This window comes from Triticum urartu, chromosome 2 (assembly GCF_003073215.2).
Source record: "Triticum urartu cultivar G1812 chromosome 2, Tu2.1, whole genome shotgun sequence".
NCBI lineage: Eukaryota > Viridiplantae > Streptophyta > Magnoliopsida > Poales > Poaceae > Triticum > Triticum urartu.
In genome coordinates, this window is record NC_053023.1 from 673,122,041 (window position 1) to 673,139,095 (window position 17,055).

Here is a 17,055-nt window from a genome sequence, read left to right on the forward strand (position 1 = left end):
AGGGACTATTCCTGAATTTTACTAATGTTCAAGAATTAGGAAAATGTTCCTGAATTTGAAAGAATGTTTGTGAATTTGGAAATGTTCAAAAATTTGAAAAAATGTTCATGAATTAGGAGAATTTTCACGAAAATGATAAAATGTTTGCAAATATTTAAAATGATCCCGAATTTTAATAAGTTCACAAATTGAGAAAAATATTCATGAAACCGGAAAATATTCATGGGTTTTAAACATGTTCACGAATTTGAAGGAATGTCCATGAATTTAATAAAGTTCACAAATTTTAAAAAATGCTCATGAATTAAAAAAAGTGTTCACAGAATTTCAAAATGCTCATGAATTCAAGAAAATAATCACAAAATTTTAAAATCTTACAAATTTGAAAAATAGATTCCTGAATTTTAAAAATGTTCTTGAACTGGAAAATATTCCTGTGTTAGAAAATGTTAGCGAATTTGGAAAATGTGAACTTTATGGTCACCCGCTCTTGTCATTCCGATATGCTCCGTCGCAACTACCCGGGATGAGTGCAATAGTGCAGGCGGCGGCTATTTACGAGTTCATGGGTTGTGGCTTAGGTAACCCGGCGTGAGAAGCCGCGGACTGCCCTGACTCGAATTGAGCAACGTCGGCTCACCCGACCCACGTGGCGCATCTTCGTCCGACTCCGACAAGGACTCGGTGGTCTGCATGCTCAAGTCTCGATCTTTAAGCACCAAATAATTGGTCGCCTGCCACCGCCGCAAGAACACTTGGATGCTCATTGAGGCTTCATTGGGATGTAGGATGACTCGACGGCCCTGGCAATGACCACTACACCCCCTTCAACCTCTAGTTCCATTTTGGAGGAAGAAAGGGATCTCGCCGGTGATTCTTTTAAAATTTTATATGTTAGTATTTCCTAATATTTCATTTCCTTGGTTGAAATATGTTGTCCTGTCCTAAGTTTTATTTTGTCGTATGTTGAACTATCGAATGTCTTATGTTGATATACTGAATATTGAATGTTGATCTATCAAATGTTGTAGGACAAATGGTGCTTGACGTCCTGCTGCCGCAGACAGATGGGGGGGGGGGGGGAGACAAATTTGCCCATTGCCCTTGAAGATGCTCTAAGTCGGTTCATAAGGTCCATGGACTTACGTTTTCAATAGGCTAACTTGATTTGACTATTTACTTTCCAAGTTCGGACCAAGTTTTCGAGTACTTCATAGGGGGAGGGGGCATGTAAGGATGATAAACTACCTAGCTCTTCAAGAGGTAGTTGATGAATAACACACTTTGGAAAGTGCTCACGAGCTCATATGCTCCCCAGAGAACAGTAAAATTTGAAAAATAGTAAAAAAATCATAAAATTCTGAATCCTTTTTGTGATAAACACTGTTGAATGTTTCAGTTGCATACAAAAATTTGGGATGAAATGACATTCATGGAGGTATGAGCAAAAAAAAAGATGCCCCAAAATGCTCCCAACAATATTTTCTCCGGAGCATCGACATGAATGTCATTCCATCATCAAATTTTGTACATGGGTGAAGAATTCATTAATGGTTATCTAAAAAAGATTTAGTTTATTTTATTTTATACTGTTCATCATGATGCATGTGAGCTCGGGATAAAAAAAACTCCATGTCTGACACACTTTTCCTTTTAGCCTGCCCCATAAGCACATCTTCTTTTATCTATGATATATTTAGTACAAAATGACCCATTTTGAGATTTTCTCTTTTTTTGCGTTTTGGACCCACCCATCTTTTTTTGGGATCAAAAAACCATCTGCCTTTTTTCTTGAAAAATTAGTACTTTCCAATCTCCCGCGGGCGGCGCTCAATCGAATGACAAAAAATGATAGTATGATTTCTCTTGTAATTTTAACTTTGGTGATCGTCTGCGTCCAATTGCCAGTCTATTATACCATGCTTTTGTTTTTTCCTTGATAATTACATATGTAATATGCTCTTTGGGTGTTTTTCTTTAAAAAAAAATTTACGGCTACTAATTCAAGGCTATTTTTTTTACGGAAAGGCCTTCATGCCTAACTTTATTAATCTCAAATAATGCTTACATCGTCTGCAAATTTTAGCAATAGTACTCATAGGTGCATCCTCCCACAAAGAAGGGGTGTTTGCACGCCCACACTCAGCTAGCTCATGAGCAACTATATTTAATTCTCTATTAGAGTGCCCAATAGTAATCTTTCCGAAGTCTCGTAATAACTCTCTGCAATCATCTAAAATTGAAGGCGCCGCCATAGAATGTCCCTCATGCAGATGTATAACATCGACCACAAAATATTATCCATCTTCACCATAACATTATTGCACCCCATACTTTGAAGTAACTTTAAACCTTCAAGTAATGTCGCTGCTTTCGCAGAGACGACATCCGCCACATGCTTAAGAAGAGAAGTAGAAGCAGCAATGAAATTACCTCTGTGGTCTCTAACTAGTGGTGGAGCTTGACGGGAATGGGGGGGGGGGGGGGGGGGGGGGGGGGGGGGGGGGGGGCAAAGCAAAAATATGAACAATTATGAGGGCAAAGAATTGATCTTTTCCAAATCTAAGCCATGCATAGTAAATTTCTTCATACTTTTGCCTAGGGCTAGGGGCCATGGCCCCCTCAGACTTCTACTAAGCTCCGCCATTGCCTCTAACTATCGCCCCACATAACCCCGAATGCAGATCCTTAATAAAAGACGCATCAACGTTTAGAATTCGTTGCGTTGTCAAAACAATGGACCATGTGTTCCGCCTAGGTGCAGTAGTTTGTTTCGCTGCCGCTCATGTGAAGTTAAGAGCCAATGCATGAATGGCTAGCGCCGATCGCAACAGCGTCTGTACTTGCTCCCCTCTGACCTGTTGTCTACACTGCTGCCATACGAACCAGCTCGCTGTAGCTATCAACTCTGGAAGCTCTATCGAGTTGTCATAATTATGCTGCGTCGATTGATCACACGAGAGAAATTCCAGCACACCAGAATCCGAGCGATCAACAAGCGACGCATCATGTATGACTCTCTCAATCCCAAGCGTAGCCAATCCATTATTGTGAGGGTAATGCCATGGCCAATCTTTTTTCATACCAAAATCCACCAATGACGTGGCATAATCGGTCGACCGTAGGGTAGGAATCTTTACCGTAATTAAACTACACAAACCCCAAACTCAACGGAGAACAAGCACGGTCCCAACTCAACAACAACTCCAAGGGTCCAAGCTCCGAGCTCCCCGCCATGGCTGCAGATTCCGTCGGCACCGCGTCATCGCCACCGCCGCTACCCCACCGCGACCCTTCCCGTGACTTCTCACACGAGGCGTCCTCCTCATCCTCCTCGCGCGCCGCGGGGGCACAGCCGGTGTCGTGTGATGGCCGCGCTGAGGAGGACGTGCTGGACATTGACTCTCCGTGGGTCGCGGCGGCCGCGGCTGATTCGAGGCTGGAGGAAGCCGCGGCTTGCCTTCAGCCTGAGAGCGAGGCGGACGAAGACGAGATACGAAACAATCAGGAGCGACAAGAGGACGAGGTCCAGTATACTAACTAACCTACTGGGGTCAAGCTGGGAAAATTTCAGTAATCTTGTGATCTTGAACTTTTCTGTGACGATCGGATAAGAGGCATAGCCTTGTTCGAGAAAGAAACATTGTTGGACTGTCGATCTCGAGTTCATTCAAACATTGATGCTTATCCGGAGCACAGTTTGTAGCATGGCTCATTCGTTTGCTCGTTGTATCTCCACTGCAGCTGATGGCATTGGAAGCAATATATGGGGATGACCTCGTCGAATTCAGAAGCAAAGCAGGGCTCCGCTATTTCCAGGTTTCTTGTGTTGTTCATTGGTGCTATTTCGTCTCTTCTTTGGATGGTGGAAATTTGTGTTTAACGCTGTTTCATTTGTACCGCTTCGATTACAGATCTGCATACGTTACGATCTTCATGATGACGCTCAAGTGTGTGCCAGGCTTTCTTCAGCTACTGAAAAAACAAAATATGGAGGATGTCCTGATGATGATCATGACACAAAAGAACATGATGCTGGGCCTGATGAATTCTCTTACACCTGCAACTTTGAGTACTTGCCTCCTTTGATATTGACATGCCTACTTCCAAAATCGTATCCTAGCAAAGAGCCCCCGTATTTTACTGTAACCGCTAAATGGATGGATGGGCCTGATGTTTCTCAACTCTGTGAGATGCTTGATACTATCTGGGCAGAGCTGCCAGGGCAGGAAGTGATATATCAATGGGTCGAGTGGATACGAAGTTCTTCCTTGTTAAATCTCTGGTTTGATGGCAAAATATTGTTAGGTCAAGACATTCAGAGCAGGAGACACAACGGAGATCGGCGTGCAATCTCAAGAAGTATCTCACTGGAGTCTGTGATCCCTTCCATGCTCAGCTACAGTAGTAAGAAACGTTACCAAGCTTTTCTTGAGGACCTCCATATGTGCAAGATATGCCTTAATCAGTGGAAAGGTAAAACTATTTCCCTTTTCCCCACTTGTTGTTTATTCATTAATAATATGGCTGCATGCATCATTGTGATGCAGAGGCCAGGGGCAATCCTCCTTTTCAAAAAAAAAGAACTTGTTGTTTATTCAGCAATAATATCAGTAAGGAACCGATTTATTATATGTTTGTTAAGAAATTTCTATGACTTCTTTTCTTTTCAATCAAGTTTCTTTGGATGCTGAATTGTACTGGTCTAAGTTTTTTTTCCCTGTATAAACTAACTTTAGCTCTGAACCATTTAGGTTCAAACTTCATCAAGCTTCCATGCCAGCACTTGTATTGTGTGAAGTGCATGGAGACGTTATGCAAGATGCATGTGAAGGAAGGCACTTTGTTTCAGTTAGTTTGCCCTGACACCAAGTGCAATACTTCCATTCCACACCATCTGCTAAAGAGGCTTCTTAGCAAAGAAGAGTTTGAACGCTGGGATAGGCTTGCTCTGGAGAAAGCGTTGGACTCAATGGCAGACGTGGTTTACTGCCAAAAATGTGTGGTTGGTTGCGTGGAAGATGAGGATAACAATGCAGAATGTCCGAAATGTTCGTTTACCTTCTGCGGTTTTCGCAAGGAATTATGGCATCCAGGGAAACAATGTCTAACTCCAGAACAAAAGCTCCAACGTCGGAGGGTAAAGATGCAACTAATAAAATCTCTTGGGTGTGTTTGAGCGTGTTAGAATTGGAGGGAGACTGTGAATGCTACTTCCTCTGTAACACGTTTTTTTAACACTATCATGGTGTCAAAAAACGTTTTATATTATAGGACAGAGGTAGTACTATTTTACTGAGCATATGATGCTTATTTAGTTTTTGTTTTACGGTTGCAGGGGTCAGGCAGAATGACTGAGAGGGAGGTAGCGCAAGAACTATCGAACATCAGAGAGTTATACAAAGATGTTCGGGTATGTCCGAAATGCCGAATTGCCATCGCCAAAAGTGAAGGCTGCAACAAAATGGTGTGTGGAAACTGTGGTCAGTTCTTTTGCTTCCGCTGCGGCAAGGCGATCCGTGGCTACAGTCATTTCACGTAGGCCCTTCATACTTCTTTTCCATATATTTCATGAAATAAGGGGAGACGAGGATCGTTTTTTTCACTTAACCCAATGCACTGTAATTTGTAGGAACTGTCGCCTCTTTGAGCCTCATGACATGACAGACTTGGATAGACAAATAGATGAACTGCAATTTGGAAACCAGATGCGGAATCAGTTGAAACCAGTAGGCGCTATGGTGAGATGTCCAAGGTGTCGTGAAATGACTTTCAAGGTAGCCATGCCTAACTTTTGATGATTTGCCTATCCAAGTATTCCCTCCGTCCCAAAATTCTTGTCTTACATTTGTTTAGATACGGATGTATCTAACACTAAAATGTAACTAGATACATCCGTATTTAGACAAATTTAAGACAAGAATTTTGGGACGGAGGGAGTAGTACATAGCACTGGTTTGTCTCTCTATGCATCTAATAAGGTTAACTAATGGCCATATAAACGTATGCATCCAGGACGACGAGAAATATATCTTCTGTATGGTGTGCGCAGCAAGCTCTTGCACAATGTGCAAACGGATAATCACGGATAGGAGGATGAAGAGCGGGCACTGGGGGTCGTCAGAATGCTACTCCTTGTAGTACCGCTGAGTCACGGGTCTCTACCTGTCAACTTTCTTGCATCTAGGACTTATTGGCTAAGTTTACAGTTATTGAATTACATTGTGTTTTGAACTCACTTTGTAAATACTGCGGAAAATTAACCAGGAAAATATAAAAAATGTTATGCACAAGCATATACTTGTTTGCAGACACCCGGTCTCACATCATGTATAGCCGATTAACGGTCGATCGCCATATATGTCACAAAGGAAGGTTACATGGCTGCCAAAGGACGAACTCTTCCATTATTATTTATTATAAAAATAGTACAAGACACAGTACGTATGGAAGGTAGGTCTGTACATGTAGGAGCAACCAGAATGAAAATTTGCAATTGCTAGCTCTTGCTATTTTTGCCCCTAAAGCTTCATAGATTTGTGTTTTTAAACCCAGAACCATAGAATAATAGTTCTATGGTATTTTTTTTCTATATTAAAATGAATCTATACATATGATACAAGAAAAAGCAGGAAAAAATAGAAAAATTATCCTATGCCAGTTTTTGAAAACATCATGAACAAAAGATGGTAATCTGAGCTAAGACAACATCATCCTAGATGAGTGTCAAACTGTCAATCTAGCTTTGCAAGGAATCCAAATTGTAGAGTACTCACTCTATGTGTTGAAGAATAGTAAGAGCAACTCCACCGGGGCGACCCAAACGGACGACGCTTTTGTCCGTCTCCATTTGGGTCAGCCGCCCGCCCGGCGTCCGCCCTGTTTTAGATTTGGATCGGCAGTGCGTCAAACGCGCCGGCCCATTTCATGTCCGCACACAATTTTTAAAAAAGGCCCGCGGCCATAGATCATGCCGGCGGCCATGTCGTCACCCGAAGCTCATGCCGGCACTATGCCAGCGCCGGCATACAATGCCAGCTTCAAAAAACACCACACAGTTCATGCTGGCACACTCACCAGCGGCCGGCATACATGTGAAAGGATCAAGATGGACCTAGAGGGGGGGGGGGGGTGAATAGGTGCAATTACAAATTTCATTTATTACTTAGCAATTTTAGGAACTAATGCGGAATATGAAGGTGAGCCTAACAATTTGGATCGGGCGGGAGCAGCAGGAGGAGATGCACTATCTTTAGCCTCAGCATCTTCCTTAGGATGGCAGTCAAACATGTTCTCATGTCCCAAAACAACAACCGTTGTCTTCTTGACCCTAGCTTTGGATTTCTGTTCATACACCTTGGATGAGTGAGCACGCGAACCAGACCCTCCTGCTGACACAGAGAGAGAGAGAGAGAGTAGCATGGGGGCAGAATAAGTACACAAGCCTAAAAAAATCAAAGAATCTCACTAGTTGAAAATTTGACAGAACTCTGCTTAGACCGGAAGTTCCGGGAGAGGGCGGAAGTTCCGGGAGCCAAAAGTTCCGGGGTGCCCGGAAGTTCCGGCCAACGGAAGTGCCGGCCCAGCCCAAACATGGAAACCCTAGCGAGGCCGGAAGGTCCGGCCTGCCCGGAAGTTCCGGGCACCAGCATAGTCGCAGGGCTCCTTCCGAATCTAAGCAGGGGACAGACATGGATCGACCAACGAGAGGTGAAAGTCATGGAGTACTGCAGATCTAAAGTGGATGCAGGACTCGAGATGTGAAGTTTGTGTTTATCCTAGAACCATAAGCATAGCCTACAATCCCTAGGAATCTAGAGAGAGCAGAGAGAAGCTTAGGTTACCTTCCTCCATGGAGATGGTGGAGAGGACAGATCCCCTCCAAGCACGATGAAAGGGAAGAAGGAGCCGGAGGTTCCGGGGGCTGGCAGCTCACCCGGAAGTCGTCGAAGGGTGAGGGGCGCCACAGGGAAAGAGATCAGTGGAACAGAGGAGAAAGGGAAAAGGCCCCTTTGTTATCCCCTGCCCGTAATAAGTGCCCACGACCCGCGACGCCCGGAAGTTCCGGGCAAGGCCTGAAGTTCCGGGAACCACCCCGGAAGTTCCGGGATATCCAGAGAGATTACAACCTCTTTGAACTCCTAAGAACTTGAGGGAGGGAGTCCGAAAGCTCCCAAGACCACCACACACCACATCAACATTTATGTGGTTATGATTTGAAGCTTGTGCACTAGACAAATATCAGATGGTTTCGAGATGAGAGAGGCTTGGGTAGAACGTGAGCTGGGGGCAAAACACAAAAGCAACAACGAGAACACTCAAATAGAGAGAAAAACACCGGACAAACACACAGAAAACAAAATTAAGAAAAAGTCTAGCCTCTCTAAGAGAGGGCGGTGGACGAGTCCACCATGTTTGAGTATACGTGACTTGGTACTGCGAAGATTTTAATCTTGAGCCCAACATCACAACTCCATCATTTAAAGTACTAAGTCACAAAGTGGTAACATAGTAACTTTGAGAGTGTTTTGTTTATTTATGCATCATATCGGGTGAGACAACTCATGAGTTGAATGTCTCCCCCTAAATACATGCCTACATCTAGACAAGACATGAAGTAAATGCATGGATGAGTAATAGATTTCACATAATGTTGTCAAGCTCCAAGATACCAAGTTCACGCCTAAGTTGACAAAACCTTGCTTCATCCAATGGCTTGGTGAAAATGTCTGCAAGTTGTATATCGGTACTAACATGAGCAATATCAATGTCACCCTTTTCCACATGATCCCTCAAGAAATGATATCTAATATCAATGTGCTTGGTGCGGTATGATCTTTGGGATTCTCAACAATATTGATGGCACTTTCATTATCACATAGAAGAGGCACATGTCTATAGGTGATACCGTAATCCTTTAAAGTTTGCCTCATCCATAGTAATTGAGTTGCACAACTGGCGGTTGCAATGTACTGCTTCGCGGTGGAGAGGGCAATACCATTTTGTTTCTTCGAGGACCAACTTACTAATGAGCGTCCAAGAAATTGACATGCACCGGAGGTGGACTTACGATCCACTTTGTCTCCGGCCCAATCCGCATCCGTGTACCCAATGAGATCAAACTTAGCATCCTTGGGGTACCATAGACCCAACTTTGGGGTGTGAACAAGGTATCTAAGAATATGCTTAACTGTCTTATGATGACTTTCCCTAGGGGAAGCTTGAAATCTAGCACACATGCATACACTAAATATAATGTCTGGTCTAGATGCACAAAGATAAAGCAATGAACCAATCATAGAGTGGTATTTAGATGGGTCGAAAGGGATACCGTTTGTGTCTTCAGTGAGTACAATTTTGGTTGGCATGGGTGTCTTACATGGACTAGCATCGGACATACCAAACTTCTCTAGGATATCCTTGAGGTATTTTGCTTGAGACAGGAAAATTCCTTCTTGAAATTGTTGAATTTGAAATCCGAGGAAGAACTTCAAATCCGCATTGAGTGACATTTCAAAATTCTTGGTCATGGAAGCCGCAAACTTCTTGCACAAATGAATGTTAGGAGAACCAAAAATGATATCACCAACATAGATTTGGCATAAGTTCAAATCACCCTTGTCCCTCTTAGTAAAAAGGGTGGGATCGATCACCCCTCTCACAAAACCATCATCGAGTAAAAACTTCTTAAGATGATCATACCAAGCACGAGGTGCTTGTTTGAGGCCATACAAAGCCTTATGAAGTTTATACACATAGTCTTTGTGATAGGGATCAACGAACCCGAGTGGTTGTGATACATATACTTCTTCTTGTAGAGGACCGTTAAGGAAAGCACTCTTCACATCCATTTGATGTAAAGTAAACCCATTGAAAGCAGCATAAGCAAGTAAGATGCGAATGGATTCAAGACGGGAAACAGGAGCAAAGGTCTCACCAAAGTCCAAACCTTCAACTTGTGAGTACCCTTGTGCCACTAACCTTGCCTTGTTACAGATGATTACACCATTCTCATCTTGCTTGTTCTTGAAAACCCATTTTGTTCCAATGACGTTGTGCTCGGTAGTAGGCCTCTTGACTAATGACCACACTTGGTTGCATTCAAAACTGTTCAACTCTTCTTGCATAGCAACGAGCCAATCGTTGTCCATTAATGCCTCTTGTACCTTGAGAGGCTCAACACTAGACACAAACGAGAAGTGAGCACAAAAGTTTGTCAATTGTTTATGAGTGACTCTACCTTCCGATATTTCGGTGAGAATTTTGTCAACATCAACACGACCGGCCACTCGAGGCATGATGGAGGTTAAGGTTTCGCGAGGTTCAACTTCATTTCCATCATCTACATCCTCAACATAAGGATCATTGATGTGTGATGGAAGGTCTTCTTCTTCATCTTCCATTTGTTGAGGTTCATTGTCAATGATTGCACTTTCTTGTTCTTGCCCTTGGTGATGATCTTGTTCTTGATGATTATCATGAAGAGGAACTTGATCATCATCTTGTACTTGATCTACGGGTATTGTTGAGCAATAGTAGCTTGAGGTGGTATGGGTGTTGAAGTAGTTTGATGATGCGTGAAGCTTCCATCTTCTTCTTCATCATCATGAGGTTCTTGTTCCATTGGAAGAAGTGCACCAACACCCATGGTCAAGATATCTCGAGAAGAATCTTCTTCACCTACATCACTTAGATCAACTTGCTCCCCATGGGAGCCATTAAATTCATCAAACACCACGTCACAAGTTTCTACAACACATCCATTGGCTTTGTTGTAGACTCTATAGGCGTGAGAGTTTAACCCATAGCCAACAAATATGCCCTCAATGGTTTTGGATTGAAATTTTCCTAACCGTTCTCTTTTGTTGAGAATGAAACATTTGCACCCAAATACCCGAGAGTACTTGACATTTGGCTTGTTCCCAGTTAGGAGCTCATATGGAGTCTTTTCCAACATAGTGCGGAGAAAGAGACGGTTTGATGCATGGCATGCGGTGTTGACAACCTCGGCCCAAAAACTATGTGGAGACTTGTATTCATCCAACATGGACCTTGCCATCTCCACAAGTGTGCGGTTCTTACTCTCTGCTACACCATTTTGTTAGGGAGTGTATGGAGATGAATATTGATGCTCAATCCCTTCATCACTAAGAAATTCTTCCAAGGTTTAGTTCTTGAACTCGGAGCCATTATCACTTCTTATTGCCAAGATTTCTTTGTCAAACTTGCGTTGTGCTTGCTTGGCAAAATCAATGAAGGTGATCTTTGTCTCGTCCTTGGACTTGAGGAAGAAGACCCATGTATATCTTGAGTAATCATCAACAATAACAAGTCCATACTTTTTCCCACCAAGACTACCCCATGAAGGATGCCCAAAAAGGTCCACATGAAGGAGCTCCAAAGGCCTTGAAGTAGACACAATATTCTTGGGTGGGTGCTTTGATTGATGTTGCTTCCTGGCTATGCATGCACTACACACACGATCTTTCTCAAAAGAGACATTGGTTAGTCCAAGGATGTGATTACCCTTTAAGAGATCTTGAAGATTTCTCATGCCAACATGGGCTAGCCGGCGATGCCATAGCCACCCCTTGTCGGCCTTGGTCATTAGACAAGTTGCATGGAAAGTGCTCTCTTTCGAGAAATCAACCGTGTAAAGGTTGACATCCAACTGTCCAACAAAGGCCACTTCGAGAGTATCTCTTTTAAAGACTTTCACATCTGTTAGTCCAAAGAGTGTACCATAACCAACAGAAGCCAATTGGCGAACAGAAAGCAAAGGTATTTAAGGGATTGGACAAGCATGACATTTGCAAGAGACATGTCATTTGTGATAGCCACCTTGCGCAATCCGAGTACCTGTCCTTTTGATCCTCCACCAAACATAATGCTCATAAATGGTTGAGTAGCTTCCATGAAATCGTAGAGCAATTTGCTATCTCGGGTCATATGATTGGTACATCCACTGTCGATCACCCATTTTACTCCACCGGAGAAGCAACCTACACAATTATGACTTGGTTAGAGGCACCCATTTTGCAATGGGACCTCTCAGGCTAGTCACAAGGATCTTAGGGACCCAAATAGCATAAAACCGAAATGCATTTCGAGGACCAACAAACTTTGCATAAACCTCTCCATCCTTAGTCTTACGAAGTACATATGATGGAGGCATGAACACTTTTGACTTGTTGAGAGTGGGCGTGCCCCTTGTGGCCTTCCCACTAACAACCTTACCTTTCTCCTTGTGCCCTTCTCGTACACAAGTTTCTTTTAGAGGGGTGGTGCACTTTTGAGAGGAAGTCTTCTTCTTGCTTGTACTTGGGTCAAACCCGAGCCCCTCTTTGGCAAACACTTCAGTGTGTTGGCTCAACACCTCATTAAGGTTCTTTTGCCCTTGAGAACATGTCATGAGCCCTTTCTCTATTTGAGCCTTGAGAAAGCGATTCTCCTCAAGAATAGATGCTAGATCACTACTTGAGTTAGTAGTACAAGCATCAACATTGATAATAGGATAAGAATAAGCCTTGGCTAGAGTTTCAAGATAAGTAAGCTTGAGTGTCTCAAAACTCTTTGTAAGAAGGGTGGGCTCTTCTTCCTTAGTCTTGAGGGACACGGATAGGAGCTCACAATCCTTAGAGAGAGAAGCATTAGACTTCTCAAGCTTACTTTTATCATGCATCAACTCTTCGCAAGAGTCAATAGCCTTTTTCAAGGAGGCAAGATCTTTAGTATGAACATCAATGTTTGCACCAATTTTTAAGCATAGTTCATCATTTCGTGCTTCCTCATATTGGACTTTCCGCTCAAGGATTTCATATTTTCCCATTTCCTCAGTGACGAGGGTTTCGAGTTCCTTAATGGAAATGGTGTGCGTTACTCACCATCTCCATAAGCATACGAAACATAGTGAGCTTCTTTCCTTTAAGGGAGCACATGAACTTATTTAGTTTAGCAAGCATAGGATCATTTATATCATCATTCTCATAAATATCCTCCGCATCAAGATACTCATCACTAGGAGTAGAAGTAGTGAAAAGAGGAGGGTTTGATCGTGGGGTTACCTTGACCTTGTCAGGAGAGTGCTGGTCCTCTCCATCTTCTACAACGGCCTTTGCCACGAGGCAATTGTGAGCGTTGCCCTTGTAGTCCTTCATGTAGTTGTAGGTGACAACATCACCACTCTTGTTGACTAGCCTCAATGTGTTTTGAGAATCTTGAGCAACTCCGGCAACACCACTAACATCATCCGGATCGGATTCTTTTTGAGCAACCATTGCTTTCCATCTCTCTTCTTGAGCTTGGAGTTCAAAGGATTTGGCAACTTCTTCTTGGGAAAGGTCTTGGGAAACCTTGGTTTATCCTCTCTCTTCTCATAAGGGCACTCGTTGGAGAAGTGGTTGGTTTCTTCACAGTTGTAGCATTTTCTTACTTTCTTCTTTTGAAATCTTCCCTTGAATTTTCCTGCGCTAAACTTCTTGACAAAGAGAGCCATGTGTTCATATGAAGGGCCCTCATCGGATTCAACCTCATCACCATCTTCATCGTCATCATCATCTTCTTCTTCACTTTGCTCATCTTCACATACATGCTTGGCCTTCAATGCAAGATTGATCTTTGATGTTGGAGTACCATGCATGGCAAGATGTTTTGTAGCATTTGCCTTCGACTCTTCAAATAGTTGGAAAGTGGATATGATGTCATATGTAGTCATTTGCTTGAAGGCATGGTGTTGTCTTATGTCCCACACCATTTGATGGCGATATGGGGCAAGAGCATGAAGCAACTTGTCCATAAGGAACCGCTTAGTCATGTTGAATCCATCTTGTGTCTTGTCACACTCACACGACTCAATGTCAGCGGTGAGAGTCATGAGACTCTCAAGGAGTTGATTGGGAGTTTCACCTTTCTCCATACAAAATTTTTGCAATTGCCCCTTGGCAATTTCATATTGAGCACTCCGGAGGGTGGAGGTACCAGTCTGGATCTTATAATACTTTCCCATAGTTCCTTTGCACTTGTCATGTGTATGAAAGGTCTCCTTTGCTTTTTCAACCATACCTCTCCTTATACACATGATTGCAGTGTCATTGAGATTCTTGTCATAACTTTCTCTTGGTGTAGGATTCTTTGGATCAACCACATGGTAACCATACTCCAAGATCTCCAACATCTCATCGTTTCCATATCAAAGATGATCCTGCATAGCAACTCTCCACAAGGCAAAATCGGAAGTGGCATCAAGTAAAGGAGGTTTGCCTTGAGGGTTATATTTTGGTTTCTCAACTTGGGGTCTTTCATAAAGCCAAGGAACACTAGAGTGATCATTGTTAGGAGATTGTTGACCAAGTGACGGAGTAGGCACAGTTGGCCTCGAAGCCGCACCACCAGAAAGTGGTGCAAGCACCATGGACAACGTGGCTAGTCTCATTTGGACCAAGGCCTCAAGAGAAGCATCATGCTCCTCTTTTTGCTTAGCAAGGGCCCGTTCCAGATCCTCAGAAGTAAAGGACTTGACTTCTGAAGAAGCCTCACCTTTATCCTTCGGATCTGTAACAAGGGGAGTCCCATCGGGGTTCATCTCGCTCTAGGGCAGTTAAGCCACAAGAATAGAGCACGAGGCTCTGATACCAATTGAAAGGATCAAGATGAACTTAGAGGGGGGGTGAATAGGTACAATTACAAATTTTATTTATTACTTAGCGATTTTAGGCACTAATGCGGAATATGAAGGTGAGCCTAACAATTGCAAGTGTAGTACTAAGTGCTAAGCAAGATAAGCAAGTAACACAAGTATGTAAGTAAGAAAGCACAATATGATATAAGAAAGTGCTAAGAGACAAGTAACCACAAGTAGAGAGTTATGGTTAGGAATAACCACAACTCCGGGAGACGAGGATGTATGCCGATGTTCACTTCCTTGGAGGGAAGCTACATCACCGTTAGAGAGGTGGATGTTACCACGAAGGCACACCAACGCCACGAAGGCTCACCCTATTCTCCCTTTGGGACAACACCACGGAGGCGTTTCTCAACCACTAGTGGTAGACCTTGGGGTGGTCTCCAAACCCTCACAAACTTTTCCGGGGGGTAATCACAATGGTTGATTCCTCGCCGGAGCACTCCTACCGCCTAGGAGTCTCCAACCTCCAAGAGTAACAAGATGCACCACAAAACAAGGGGGGAATCAACTTTTGCTTTGGTGAATGTGTAGATCGAGCACTTCTCCTTCCCTTCTCAAAAGATCAAGAGCTTGGTTGGCTAAGGAGGAGGATCTCCAAGAAATCGAGGTCTGAAAATGGAGGTGAGAGAAATGGAGTCGTCAACCTCTTCGTGAGGAAGAAGAAGACTATTTATAGGTGGGGATGGAATATGGCCGTTGGAGGCAGATCTCTGCGTAGCCTAGAAGTTCCGGTGACGGACGAAAGTTCCGGGCCCCGGAAGTTCCGGCCAGGTTCCGGGTTACACAGAGAGTTTGCACCACTCAGTAGTACCCCGGAAGCTGCAGAAATAGGGGACGGAAGTTCTGGTGCCCGGAAGTTCCGGCCGCCCCGGAAGTTCCGGAGACGTTCCGAGCTATACAGAGAGATTGCATGAAAAGTGCAGTTCCTCTGGGTACCCCGGAAGCTTCCTGGACCTTCCGGTTCCCGTAAGTTCCGGCCGTCCTGGAAGTTCCGGCATGAACAGAAACATGACACTAAGATTTTCAGATCAATGCGAGAAGGTAAGTTAATTCCCTGGATGTTTCTATGATGCACCCCCTCTTAATAGTGCGGCTGCCCTAAGGAATCAAGATATACGAAAACTTTATGGAACTTCTTCTTTTCTTGAGCACACCTCTTTTCCTTTTTCCAATAAGAGAGGGAATAACCATCCATGATTCATTTGACTTAATCAGGGCTGTTAACACTTAGAGCATGTGGTTAGAAACACAAATGACGTTGTCATAGATGTCAAAAATAATTTAGTGCAATATTGCACTTTTAACATGCCAACAAACAAAAAGGGGTGGGACTTGAGTTCTACCATGCCATCGCGGCCCCGCGGTCAATGTCAGCACACCTGCCGGCATACAGAAAAAGGATGGCGCTCGCCACCATAGATCACTCGTCGTCGAACTTGAGCATGTCGGCCTGCATCTTCTCGAACAACGACCTCTTCCTTGGCAACACGATGTTGAGATCCACCTTCATGATCTCCACCCCGGTCATCACGCTCGCGAGAGCCACTTCTTTCACCTTGATCTTGGCGTTGGCAGCCTCGATCTCTAGCATCTTGGCTTGCTTCTCCACCTCCATCTCAAGCATCTTGGCTTGCTTCTCCGCATCCATATCAAGTCTCCTCCTTTGGATCTCCATGAAGGTGTTCATTTGTTCTTCTTTGTATCGCCGGCGCTCCTCCTCCCTTGAGTCATTCTTGCTCATCATGCCCTCCACGCTTACGATCAAGGCGTTCGACGCAGCATCCCGCTTGTCCTCCTTCTTGGAGTTGGTCTTCCCCCGCGGCCATGCCTTCTCGCTGTCCCCAACCTCCTCCATGGCTAGCTTCCCCCCACGCGACTTGAGGGCGGCATATTGCGCCTTGAACTTCTCCTCGTCTTTGATGACCCTAAAGCAATGGGAGAGGTTGAAGCACTTGCCATTGTGTTGGACCTTGAATGTCTCCAAAGCTTGAAATTCTTACAGATGTATTTCATGCAAGCATATTGGCAAATGGTACGCAAATGAACACGCAAGCATAAACGACATGACACAAAAGAGGGCGGCTTGCTAGCATACCATGTCTTGCATGCCGATGCCGCTCGCGGGGCGGGCCTTGACGCTCTGAAGAGTGGCACAAAACTTGTTGCACTCTTGTTGGGTCACCCTCCATCGCTTCGAAATGGACACCCACCCGCGCGTGCTTACTATTTGGTATGGCAGAAACTTCTTGCGCTCATGGAGCTCACGGTGGACACGAATCCAAAAGCTTGATGCCTTTTGTTCGGCGCCTGTTTTGGTGTCTTGCCCAATGTCTCTCCAACACTCACAAAGAAGCTTGTCCTCGGCCGCTGTG

At 44.1% G+C, this 17,055-nt stretch overlaps 1 protein-coding gene across 1 annotated transcript; it reads left to right on the plus strand.

The window, feature by feature from the left end:
* The first annotated feature begins 3,235 nt into the window (after window positions 1–3,235).
* LOC125537799 (E3 ubiquitin-protein ligase RNF14-like) lies at window positions 3,236–7,256 on the plus strand. The gene is made up of 7 exons (XM_048701109.1): window positions 3,236–3,526; window positions 3,745–3,819; window positions 3,915–4,476; window positions 5,022–5,140; window positions 5,339–5,538; window positions 5,633–5,741; window positions 7,179–7,256. Exons 1-7 carry the CDS (start codon window positions 3,236–3,238, stop codon window positions 7,254–7,256), a joined length of 1,434 nt encoding a protein of 477 aa, XP_048557066.1.
* The last annotated feature ends 9,799 nt before the right edge of the window (window positions 7,257–17,055 follow it).

Coding starts and splice junctions, on each gene's coding strand:
- LOC125537799 (XM_048701109.1), top strand. CDS start 3,236: ATGGCTGCAGATTCCGTCGGCACCGCGTCATCGCCACCGCCGCTACCC. Junction 3,820..3,914: donor CAGGGCTCCGCTATTTCCAG/GTTTCTTGTGTT, acceptor CTTCGATTACAG/ATCTGCATACGTTACGATCT. Junction 5,742..7,178: donor TGAAACCAGTAGGCGCTATG/GTGAGATGTCCA, acceptor TAGCAATTTTAG/GAACTAATGCGGAATATGAA.